The sequence below is a fragment of the Podarcis muralis genome, chromosome 4, assembly GCF_964188315.1.
Source record: "Podarcis muralis chromosome 4, rPodMur119.hap1.1, whole genome shotgun sequence".
Lineage (NCBI taxonomy): Eukaryota > Metazoa > Chordata > Lepidosauria > Squamata > Lacertidae > Podarcis > Podarcis muralis.
The window spans coordinates 74,328,568-74,341,509 of NC_135658.1; the positions used below are offsets into that span (position 1 = coordinate 74,328,568).

The 12,942-nt window shown below is 45.6% G+C and overlaps 1 protein-coding gene across 1 annotated transcript in view; it reads left to right on the forward strand.

Moving 5' to 3' along the window:
* ATP10A (ATPase phospholipid transporting 10A (putative)) overlaps positions 1-12,942 on the forward strand; it is a 32,266-nt gene that overhangs the window by 12,930 nt on the left and 6,394 nt on the right. The window contains exons 8-11 of the mRNA XM_077927569.1: positions 2,895-2,971; positions 6,034-6,159; positions 9,904-10,104; positions 11,421-11,501. Of these exons, the coding sequence (XP_077783695.1) occupies positions 2,895-2,971; positions 6,034-6,159; positions 9,904-10,104; positions 11,421-11,501 (485 nt within the window). The remainder of the gene's footprint in view (positions 1-2,894; positions 2,972-6,033; positions 6,160-9,903; positions 10,105-11,420; positions 11,502-12,942) is intronic.

The window sequence follows — 12,942 nt, forward strand, 5'->3', positions numbered from 1 at the left end:
TAGGTAAAGAGACCCCTGACTATTAGGTCCAGTCGTGGCCAACTCTGGGGTTGCAGCGCTCATCTCGCTTTATTGGCCGAGGGAGCCGGCGTACAGCTTCTGGGTCATGTGGCCAGCATGACTAAGCCGCTTCTGGTGAACCAGAGCAGCGCACGGAAACTCCATTTACCTTCCCGCCGGAGCGGTACCTATTTATCTACTTGCACTTTGACGTGCTTTCGAACTCCTAGGTTGGCAGGAGCAGGGACCGAGCAACAGGAGCTCACCCTGTTGTGGGGATTCGAACCGCTGACCTTCTGTTCGCAAGTCCTAGGCTCTGTGGTTTAACCCACAACGCCACCCGCGTCCTTGGCAAGAAGCTAGCCCTGTTGTATTGGGGAATCCTGCTGCCCACACTGCTTGGCAGGACACTGGACACCTGACCCAAAGTCCTGCCCTTACCATCTCACTGCTTCCTGTTCAGGGAAGGAGGAAGGAGGAGGGTGGGTGCTTATCTCCTATCTTGCAGAAGGCAGAGCAGGATGGGGGCCACGTAGGCGTAACAACCCTTCCCCTCCCTCCTTTGCCAAAAGGAATTGGAGTCTTTAACTCCCACCCCTTAGTGTGGGGTCCCAAACTGTGTTTCATTAGACATTTTGGAAAGTTCTTATTCAAGATTCCCTCTCCCTCTCCCAATCCTTATTTCACACCAGGGTGCTGTTGGCATGTCTCTGTAATTCATCAGGGAGAAACCACAAAAAAGTATGATTTCCTTGGGAACATTTGGTGCTCTCTCATCAATCTCAGCCTGCCTTTCAGCCTCTGGAACTGAGGAAAACTCTTTTGTTTTTCCACTACTTCCCCACCAAGTATTAGTCGCCGAGTGCGTTAGATCGCTATTCTTGGCATGATCCTGAAGGTTCTGGAAGAAGGCATTTCCCCTCCAGTCTTGTGGGAATGGTTATTCCTTTCGAAGGGCGAAAACTGCGAGGTATTTCTTGTGCATAGATGAGGCGTCCCCAGAGCATTTTCTGCCTGAGGCAAAGGACAAGATGGCGCCCTCCTAGAATCTGCCCCCCCCCCCAAGCATCTGCTGCCTGAGGCTCACTCTGCCTAACGGCAGGGCTGGGCCTGAGTGGGTTTTCTTTACAGAACAGGGCAGAGTTTTCCAGCTTCGTATATCCGACTGGCATCTGTTTGCAGCACTGTGACTGAAGCAGGGAGGGCGCCTAGGCTTTCTTTCCGACCAGCCATCCCTCCGATCCCCATAGCTTATGTTCAAGGGCCAGGGTTCTCTAGCAACACCCACTAGCATAAATTGCACTTTGGCTTCACGAGCAGAGATCTGAAAATTACACAGACTAATGCAATGAGAAACCTGGGTTCTGCGAGAAAGAGCACTATCCTCGCAAATCTAATTGCTTTAGCTTTAGAGAGGGAACAGACAATGGAGATTGTTTTTGCATGCATTTCCCTTCAGCGCTTCTGCCCCCGAAAAAATACCCTTTTAGGTATATGATTATTGCGGGGAGATAGAGGAGCAAAGGTCTGAAGCATGTTTTGCATTATTTTTGAGAAAGATAATGCTATAAGGTCAGCAGCAGTGCTTCAGAACAATGAGAAAAAGGACAAGTCCATCTGCTTTGACAGTCTTATTAAAAGATAAAGCTCAATAGAGCCTGTGCTTGCCTATTATTTCTGGCTTTCTTCTGTCTCCACAATTAGAATCGTCTTTGCTGACCGGCGATTAATTAACGTATGTATTTATTGCTAGCATTCCACACACACGCACCAGCTAAAAAGTCTCCCACAGCTGTTTGGGAGTAAAAGCAGGCAGCCTGGGAGCAACAGCAGGCAGTAAAAGAAGGCAGCCCCTTTTCTTGGGCTTACAATCTAAAAGACATGACACAAAAGGAAAAGGGAATCTGTAAGGAAGAGGAAAACAAGCAAACCCACTTGGAGGGGAAACAGTTCAAGGAGAAGAAAAGCCAAAGTAATCAGTTTCTCAGCAGGGCCTATGGAGCGACCTTGCTTTCCATCTCTCCCTTTACATTTGAATAAACTCACCGATGACTGAGAGATGGCGCATTTTGGATGGCACCAATTTCCCCCCATTTAACCATAGGGTGGAACCGAATATATTGTTCTAGATATAATAATAAACTATACCCCCCACCCAAAAAAAGCACTGATCTTCAGCGGGTTGATCCTATTTGTTTCTATGCAGATGCATCAGATTATCAGAGCCAAACATTGCGCTCTCACAGAACTAACTCAAGGGGACTAGAAACTTGTTCTCTCTTTAAAATAAAATATCAGCATTCTAGGTGCACGTCTGCATCTGTTACTGCATGGTGCACATCAATTTGCAGAACACACACCTTCCTGATATTACTTCCCATGTGTACTTCCAACTAGACAAGTACTTTACAGGTACGGGTGGCCAAGTGAAAAAAGGACAGGGTCCCTACACATTTTAACAGTTGTGCAAAAGAGGGGATTTCACCATGTGCAGTTTTTCATGCACCACTATTAAAACATAGGAGTCCGGGCTTCTTTTACACTCCAGCCCAGCAGAAAGTCATACTGTTGTTTCCAAGAACAGGGTTACCTTTCTCGTTTGTCTGGCATATTTGCTAAGGAGAACAGGTGTGCTGCTCTGCTTTATACTACTTCATTTGATGGTTATGCATGTAATTAGTGAAGTCCAGTCTGCACAAGCAATTTAGATTGGGCTTTGCAATTAATTCCACAGCAACGTAGCCATTTCACTGCTAAATATGGCCCTGGTTCCTTTTTCCTTTCCCCTTGATTTTCCATTGCTTCTTTTGCCACTGGTCATGTCTGCTTCAATTAAAAACAAATGACATCTCTTTCTCCCTCCCTCCCTCCTCCCCAACCCCAATTGTTACCAGGTGACGGAGCAAACGACGTCAGTATGATCCAAGTAGCTGATGTTGGTGTGGGGATCTCGGGGCCAGAAGGCATGCAGGTACCGTATGCAGACCGAGAAGCCACCCCGGGAAAGAGTCGGGTCCATATGTTTTCCATATGTCCACTTGCATCTCGTTCCCCCGTTGTGCTGCAGCAAGACACTTTGCGACAGCCGCCGCAGATTTCCGAGGTCTCGTGAGCTGCCTGCCCCAAGGTGGGCCAGCTGGGCTTTGCAAAAGTTACTTTAGCAGTACTTTAGCTTACATTTGCGCAGCTTCACCTTTCGGCTAAGTTTCCTTTATAAAACGGTAAAACATCTAAAATACTTTAAAAATAGTTCTCTTAATTTTCCCCCTCAATTGCCATGTACAGTGGTACCTCTGGATACGAACGGGATCCGTTCCGGAGCCCCGTTCGCATCCAGAGCAGAACGCAACCTGCGTCTGTGCAGGTCGCGATTCGCCACTTCTGCGCATGCGCGTGATGTCATTCTGAGCATCTGCGCATGCGCGAGCAGCAAAACCTGGAAGTAACGTGTTCCGTTACTTCCGGGTCACCACAGAGTGTAACCTGAAAACGCTCAACCTGAAGCGACTTTAACCTGAGGCATGTCTGTACCTTGAATGTTCTGTTTTTCCTTAATTACTGCCTTTTGCTCTTGACGTCTGTTCCTGTCTCCTAGAGTCATCATTCAGTACAGTTGTATTAATTTTGTACAACTAAGAGCACAACCAGATGACGGTATTTTGGGGGATTGGTAGCACTGCTTTATGACTCCTGACCCCTTAAGTAGAGAGGAGCTTCAGACTCTTGCAGGTGCCCCCCCCCCCCCGCAAAAGCAAACAGAGGCCACACAATGTAAGGCGGTGTCTGACAGACAGAATGTGAAGCTTGTCTCACGGTTGTATTTATACCATGGAAAGGGCTTGCCCTGTTTCGTTGCCACGCAACTGTTAAAGGCAGAAGAGACTCGCTCTCCTCCATTGCTGACCCTAAGCCATGCAAAGAATTCAGTGAGTAAATAGCAGCAGCAAAAAATTAGGAAATGATGTGTTAATATACAGTGGTACCTCGGGTTAAGTACTTAATTCGTTCCGGAGGTCCGTTCTTAACCTGAAACTAATGGGGCCTCTTGCAGCTGCTGCCGCACCGCCGGAGCACAATTTCTGTTCTCATCCTGAAGCAAAGTTCTTAACCCGAGGTACTATTTCTGGGTTAGCGGAGTCTGTAACCTGAAGTGTATGTAACCTGAAGCAACCTGAGGTACCACTGTATTCTGAAATGGACATCTGTGACCATATAAGGTACAACATTTACTGGCAAGATGAAGTGAGGAGACGCTGGAAATAAACACACACCTCAAGCCTTGATAAGCAACAACACAAATTCTCTGAGCATGTGCAGTTTTCTGCCTTAAAAACATACTTTATCCACCATTGGGTTTTTTGCTTATTCTCTGCTCTGCTTTGGGCCAGCCAGTAACTCCTAGCCTAATCTACCTCACTTAGCTGTTGTGAAGTTCTAAAAGGGATATTAAAATGGCTGCAAAAAAAGAACATAGTCTTTATATCATAGTCATCAGGTTTTATTTCCTTTAACCACAGAGATGTAATTTTGTTCTGTAAAGGGCCATGTTTTCTCATCCACAAACCTAAAACTAAGAGCTTGTTTATACCTTTTCTTGGAGGCTTACCTCACAAGAGAGGCCTCGGATGCCAAAAATGCAGAGAAATCTTGAGAAAAGAGCAGCTTTTCCCATCATCTCACTAAATATTTATTTTATCACCAAGTATCGTCTTGGCTTCCATAAGTGTTGGTTTTATGAATGGGAATTATTAAATAGTGGTTTGTGCCACATGCCGTTGTTCCTATGAAATGTGGAAGGAAATTGAGTCTGTCAGTGCGTTCAAATAGCTTTCCTCTCTCTCCCTGATCAGAAATAGACCTAAAGGGGGGGGGGGGGATGCAGTCAGGCAATTTTGTGGAAAGACTAAAGTAAACACGTTTGCATTTTCATTCCATTATGTAGAAAGATTGAAGAACAGAGAAATGGGAAAACTAACGGACAGTCTTCTAATATTTATAAACAGCCAGTTAAATGCATTGTTCATGGCCAGCCATTCTTGGCCACCCCTTCGATTTGTCGGGCAGATTCCTGGCGCGTTGCTTGGGGTGGCTGGCTGGCTGATGCCAATAGGTGCCAAGGGTCAGAGAAGGACCATTGCTCCAATGTGAACGCCAGCTTTGGGAAACTGATCAGTCATCTTCCCCATCTCCCCCTCCAGTAGGGGAGGGGGGTGATCAGAGTCTGTGAGTGGAATATGACTGAGAGAGAGAGAGAGAAATGGAAGGGATGGAGGATCTGGAAGCATCTTGGAGCGCAGTTAACTCCCCCTGGGGATCTGGTGTGGGGCAGTGAACATAAGAACTTAGCAGCTGTCTGCTGAGTCTAGCCAGTGGCCCCTCTAGTCCAACATCTGTTCTCCCACTAGCAAGCCAGATGCCTATGGTAAGCCCAAAAGCAGTAGCTGAGCAGAACAGGGCCCTCCCCATTTGTGATTCTCAGTGACTGACATTCAGAAGCACGCTCTCCTGACAGTGGAGGCGGAACATGGACATTGTGCCTAGTATTCATTGGTGGCCTTGTCCTCCGTGAATTTACTAAAAACCTCTTATTGGTGGACATCACTGCCACTTGTGAGGGGCGGATTCCATGGTGTACCTATGTGCTCTGGGGTTCTACTGCACTTACATTTACATAAACACATGTGTCCTTACTTCCTGTGAGCCCAGAAATCCCAATGAAATGGGAAGCGCTGCAGAATATATCAAGCAATGAATGTTCCAGTGACATCCACCGTAGCAGTTCTCAGTGGAGTCAGTTGCATAAGAATAAGTCTTTGAGTGATAAGATATTGAAAGATTGACAAATCAGCCTTGGAGCACTTTAGTAAGCTGATCAGAGGGCCTTTCCTCCCTTTTGTGAATATCTGTGTTCCCAGCGTTATTTCAGGGGTATCTGTGGATTTCTGCTTGTTTCCACCTAAAATTGTTTTTTTAAAAAAAAAATGTTCAAATAACATCTGCAGAAGGATAATGTCAACTCTTCTTGCCTTGAAGGCTGTGATGGCAAGTGACTTCGCAATCCCAAAGTTCCGGCACTTGGAAAAACTCTTGCTTGTGCATGGCCATTGGTGTTACTCACGGCTCGCCAACATGGTGCTGTATTTCTTCTACAAAAATGCAGTAAGTGTGTGTTAGCTTTGTAGCCTGAACATGTTTCCGGATTGTACTTAGGGGTGCCTTTTCACTTACGCCGTCTGCTGAGAAGATGGTGACGCTTTTGATTTTTGCTTTGACCTGTTAATCGTGACTTGTGCTTGCAGAACCTTGCATGCACAACATACAGAAACTTCTTTTGGAGGCAGAATATGGAGCCATATTCTGCCATGAATGGAGAGGGTGCAAAGCACATCCTGCCAAAATAGGGGGGGACAGAAGGATGTTACTCTGGTGCTCCAGAATCTATGTTGACTTCACATAGTGGGGATGGGGAATCTATGGCCCTCCAGATATTGTTGCTCTCCAAGTCCCATCAGCCACAGCCAGAATGGCTGATGGTCAGGAATGATGGGGATTGTAGTCCATCTAATATTGCAGGACCACAGGTTCCTCCATTCTATCCTAGAGCTTTCTAGGAGCAATTCACTTTGCTGGTTCTGAACTATAGTCGCCGAAATGGCTTGGACCCAAGTATATGAGAGATGTGTTCAGTCGCACTCCATATAAGCAGCCCAGATGCTTGTGTTAAGCCAAACTTTGCACAAATCAGCAAACATGCAGGCTCCCGGAAAGGAGATTTTGTCCTATGGTTTGCAGCTTGCAGGATGCCTTGAGAGAGGTGAAACATGAGCCAAGGTTTGGACTGGACCCAGACCATGGCTTAGCAAAGCAGCCACAGTATCCTCCATAGGAGCCTGCACATTTCCTTGTTTTGTACTAAGCCTTGGTTTGCCATATTGTTAACATGAGAAGGAGGTGCCGTGTTGCTTGTGATGGTGAAACCTTGAGGAGAACAATCTGTGCACCAGGCAGTCATACAGAGGAACGGTGACGCAGCATGTCTATCAAAAAAGAGGAAGGAGAAGGAGAGATGGAGGAGGAGAGAAAGATCAGGGTTTGGGGATTAGGATCTTGTGAAGGGAAATGGGAAGCAGTCGGTTGCAAATTAGTCATGTGGCAAGTGGAGAGAAAAAGTGACAGACAGCATGGGAGACAACGTATTCTCCCGACGCCTCTTGGTGGGCAAGGGGATGTTGTGTACATACTGTAGTTATTTATCATCTGCAGGCCTTTCAGGGTAGTAGGTGTTCTCCCTTTCAGAAGCCCAGCTCCGTAGCCTTCTGTAGAGAGAGCAGATGCCACAGTTCCACATTATCCCTTTATTTTAGGAGTTTTCATCTGGCAGCACTTGTTAAAATGCAGATGGGTGGCATTTACAGGAATAGCAGACCCTGCTGTGTGACAGGAATCACGTGCCGAAGAATCAGTCTGTGTAAATTTGATAACAAGAATAAGACTTGCTACTTAGGGATAAGTTACGGAGCAGGGTTGGCAGGCTTGAGGCTTGCCTAAATCTCCTCCTCAAGGTCCACCAGCCAGAATCATCCACAGCATTGCAAGTTAGGGCAATATTCAATAATCTATCAGAATATAATAGTATTAGCAAATAATAATTAATCAGTTTACAGTTGTCAATTACAATAAAGAATTACAATATGATGAAATTCCTGGCCTCTCAGGAATTGAAAAGAACTGCTCTTAACATAATTCCTGGAATACTGGGGTCACCAAAAGCACTGAGCCTCCAGCAGATGGGGCTGACAAAATGATTTTGCAGGCTCTGTCTCAGCCTGTTAATCACCTGTATGAAGTCCTACAGCCCAGAGAGCAGGTGCCTCCGAAATTTGCACACATTTGGATTTGAGGAAGAGAGGGGGGAAACAATCATGCAGTTTACTTTTGCATTTATTGTATGAGTTCCTGATATGGTTTGCTCAGAGGCTGCCTATAAATTAAACATAAAGCTTTCAGAATCGTCTTGTCCTGAAGATCCCTCAGAGAGCAATTCAAGTTTCAATAGTTCTTCTTCTTGTTGTTTTTAATGAGAATTCCTAAGGCAGAAAGGCTGAAACAAGTTTGCGTTGGATTAGCATCTCTGAAGCCAACAGAACTACTCCAGAGAAAATTGTTAAGACGACTGCACTAGTAGTATCTGACCAGGGCAGCCTTTATATTTCTTGCTTGTATAGCCCGCATTGTAAAAATGGAAACACGGCAGATGCTCTCACAGAAATGCACATTTGAGATGCCCTGTAATTATAAATTATTTGTAATAAGCATCTCAGAATAATACAAGAGCAGAAGCACTTGTAGTATCAGCAGTTTTCTGTAGAAGAAGAGTTTGGATTTGATATCCCACCTTTCACTCCCTTTAAGGAGTCTCAAAGCGGCTAACATTCTCCTTTCCCTTCCTCCCCCACAACAAACACTCTGGGAGGCGAGTGGGGCTGAGAGACTTCAAAGAAGTGTGACTAGCCCAAGGTCACCCAGCAGCTGCATGTGGAGTTCTGTAGAAATTGTGCAGCTGGTTTCCTGCATAGGACTGGGGTCGGGTGGGAGTTGCACTGGTCAGAGGACCCCCCCCCCCCTTAGTGTGCCAAGCATCCAAACATTGGCCATCCAGGTTCCATCTAGTCAAGACCTCCAGGTATAGAGTGGTATATAAATTCAGTAAATAAAACAACAATAAATAATCCATAGAATTTCACCCTCAGCATGTTGGCGTTTATGCATGTGATAAGCCATATGATATTCAGTACGCTGACCCCAAGCTTGCTAAAGGGACAGGGATGGCTGCAATGGTCCTGATCCCACTTTAAATGTGTGCAACAGAATGGGGGCTTGGGTTCTGAGTTTGCAGCCGTTAGGAGCAGTCGTGTTTAGCTGCTCACTCTGAAATCACAAGCCACCAGCCTCGTGAAAGATCAAAAGCCTGTTGCGGGGACCTGAAGAATAGAAACGCATGGCAACAATTCAAGTGTTATAGAGCAGGAGTTGGGGGGCCTGTGGCCCTCTGGGTGTCATTGGACTCCATCTCCCATCAGCCCCAGCTAGTATGGCCAATGGGCAGGGACAACTGGAGTTGTAGTCCTGCAATTCCTGGAGGGCACCAGGTTTCTCACCCCTGATGTAGAAGGATTTGGGTTCAGATAAGACTTTATCTGGTTCCCGGTTTTCCTGCCCAGTTGGTTCGGTGGGGTGAAGTGGAGAGGAGACATGAGTCTCAGAGGAAGCTTCCCACATGACCATTGCTGGAGGGAGAACTGATTCTAATAACTTGTGTTGTCTTTGAACTCAACTACCCAAAGCAACCATAAAGGATATCTAAAATCAGGTCAGGGTTGGGTGAGAACTGGACAGCCTTTGTGGGATTTGCATGGGACGTGAGCTTTGCACAGCCCCATTGTCGGTCTCTAAACTTCTACACAACCCACACATAGGCTGGTTTGGAGAAGCTGGGATGGAAGGTTTTAAAGTGCCACTGTTTATTTTATTTTTATTTTCTTATTGCAAATGTAGCAGAACTCTGTGTACTCTTTCGTAATCTAAATCCTTTTCCATTGTGGTTCCTGGGACATCTGCCTGCAGAGTTACCACTTTACGGGGGGGGGTGAGAAATTATTTTTGCTACCTATATGCATACAGTTTCTCTCCCTCCCTGAGTAGGTTGAACCATTGTTTAGTTGGCTCTCTTCCTTTTGTTCAAAGAAAGTCCAGGCACAGGGATGGGGCCTCTTTTCTGGCAGAACAAAAAGAGAGTTGATATATCCAAAAAGTTATAGAGTGATGTTATGCTTGCAAGTCCCAAAGGTTGCATATGGTTAATGTGTGTGTTCTCCCCCCCCCCTTTATTTTTTTCCGTCAAAGATGTTTGTAGCTCTTCTCTTCTGGTTCCAGTTCTACTGCGGGTTTTCCGGGTCTTCAATGATAGATCAGTGGTACCTGATCTTCTTCAACTTGTTATTCTCATCCCTTCCCCAACTGATAGTTGGAGTGCTTGATAAAGACGTACCAGCAGATATCTTAATTGCTGTGCCTCAGCTCTACAAAAGTGGTCAGAACATGGAGGTAAGGGGTGGGCTGGGGGACCTTGTCTTTCCTCTATGTCCCTAAGATCTCGCAGTGGGAGATTGGCCGGTCGACATTCACTAAACATTTAAGTCATAATAAGCGTTGCTAAGGAAGTTTGAAAAATTGCTTGAGCTGTGTAAAGAGCACAGCCTGTCAGAGAGTTCTCTGTATAAAACACCGTGTGACCTTTTCCCAAGAAAAGCTGTTTGGAGAATACAGGCAAGAGTGAAATATCTTGTGGGTTCCTCTGAAGAGGAATGCTAAGGAGCCAGATTAGGTTGGGATAAGGACGTCGTTTGTAGAATTCAAGAGCAGGAAAGCACAATGTAAAGGTAGGTGAAGAGTCATGAACACCCCATTCCCCAGCCCCAGTACCTATGAAACTTCATCTTTAAAGATAATGAGCTGGATCCAGATTAAGTCAGCTGAACCTTGTTCCCATTGAAATCTGGTTCCCATTAAAATCCATGGGGCTCATGGCTTGTCTTCCAGTTCACTTAGTCTGGATCCAACACTTCCTTTGGCGAGTTGATGCAGTCTTGAACAAAAGTAGAGTCATGTTTAGGAACCTGATGGTCAGGCCAGATCAGGAGGCAAGAGGTAAAAAGTGTAGCTTCAAAGGTTGTGCATTGTAGGAATATCTGGAGGGCTATAGATGGAAGTGAATACGTTCAAGCTCATCCCATGACAGGCTGGCTTGGAAAATAAGATGATTCACTTCCAATAAGATTAGTGGGAAGGATTACGTCTGAGCCAATCAGACTTTCACCAGTTACCCAGCCTCCCCTAATCCCTCCCCCTCCCCACTTCCCTATCAACCCCAGCCAGGGGGCAGAAGAGACAGCATGACTCCTTGTGTGGTGCAGCCACATGATTGTCATGAAGACTCAAGGCCTTTTTCCTCCCAAGGAGTACAGTAGCTCTTTGAGGGGAATGTTGGGCAGGCTGGAGGCTGAGTAGGGATAAGTTGTAGGAAGAAAAAGAGGCTTTTGGAGGTGGGGGCTGATGAGCTGATGTAAGAGGGAAGGTGGGCTTTAGGCTCGGTTGGGGGATAAGCTCAGAACTTAATCTGAGGCAGAGAAGAATTGGAGATCTTGTAATGGTCACTTTTTAACTGAAGCCCTCAGAGCTTGTATGTGGACATGATCTCAGAAACTTACACGGGCATCTCTAGATGGACTTGACTGGGACAGAAATCCACAACTTGAGCTGCTTTGTGCCTTTTTGCAGTTGATTTTTTTTAAACAGAAAAACATACAAATTGTTTCTTATCAGATTCAAAGTTTTCGCTTCCCCCTTTTTTTCCATTGCAGGAGTACCAGCCACATATGTTTTGGATGAATATGATCGATGCTCTCTACCAAAGCCTGGTTTGCTTTTTCATCCCATACTTCGTAAGTTACCAGTTGCAGACATGCTGAAGCTCTCTCTGTGTGTCTTCTCTTGCCCTCTTCCTGCTAGCTGCATTCACCATCACATGCTGGGAGAGCGCATTCTGCCCACATCCCTGGCTTCATTGCGTTCCCATGTGCTCAGAAGATGAACTTCTGCAGCAGGAAGTCTGCTCGACTTGTGGAGTTTAAAACTCTTGATGCCAGCAAGAATACCCACTGAAAAGGGCTTCAGCAAGAGGGTTCTTTAAGTGTATGCCTAGAGACAGAATGTATGTGTGAATGTGGCAAATAACATGTTGGGAGTCATGACTTCGGCCGGGCTCCTTATGGAGCACATCTTTGGTGGCAATCTCAGGCTTGCCACTGTGTGGCATGTGAAAATGCCTTCAACTTTTCAAATATGTTGTCCTCTTAGTTTGCCAAATTAAGATGACATAATAACAAAGGGTTCAAGGAAGAATGGAGACCATGGATGGATTGTCTATCAAAGCATCACCCATACATGAAGTTGCGGGCAGTATTTGAAATTTAAGCAGTGGGTTACTGAAAGAACTAACGATAGTGTCAGGGACTGGACAGAGGAGGAGAAAGAGTGGGGGAGACCGCCTCCCCATCCTGACCCTTCCAGGGAGGAGGAAGAGGCAGACAGTATAGATTTACAACAGGGGTTTGAGGGAGGTCACAGCTCAGAGGCAGATGAGGGGGGAAGTTGGGAAATCATGGGATAGCCAGAGCAACATCTGGCTGACATGTTGTCACTAGAAAGCATTCCAGACCCTCCATCTCCGAGAACCTGGCAGGCCTTAAAAGTAAGAGAGCAAAGAGCTCAAAGACACAGGCCACTTAGTGGCACCCTTAGAGGAGATGTTGAATGAGGAAGTGGGAGAGAAGGGGGCATGGAGATTCACTTAGGGCAATGCCATTATCCAAGAGGCTAGGTTCTATAGCCTCTCTCTGTAAAGTTTGAAATAAAAAAGGACTGTAAGAAACGTTTCCTTGTCTTTATACTTTCCTGGGCAACCAGCCAGGAGCCACTGACAGCGTCCTGACAGAAAGTGAAGTTTAGATAATAAAAGCATAAGTGTGGTAAAACAGTTAATAATAATAATAATAATAATAATAATAATAATAATAATAATAATAATAATAATAAAAAAACTCATCAGGAAAGGAGGAAGAAGAAACTTTGTGGTTTTTTAAAAAATATGGTATATGACAATAAACAATTGGAAATATTTTTGGAGATTTAATAAAATTGACATAGAGTGAGCTTTTCAAATACAGTGGTACCTCGGGTTAAGAACTTAATTCGTTCCAGAGGTCCGTTCTTAACCTGAAACTGTTCTTAACCTGAAGCACCACTTTAGCTAATGGGGCCTTCTGCTGCCGCTGCGCCGCCGGAGCACGATTTCTGTTCTCATCCCGAAGCAAATTTCTTAAC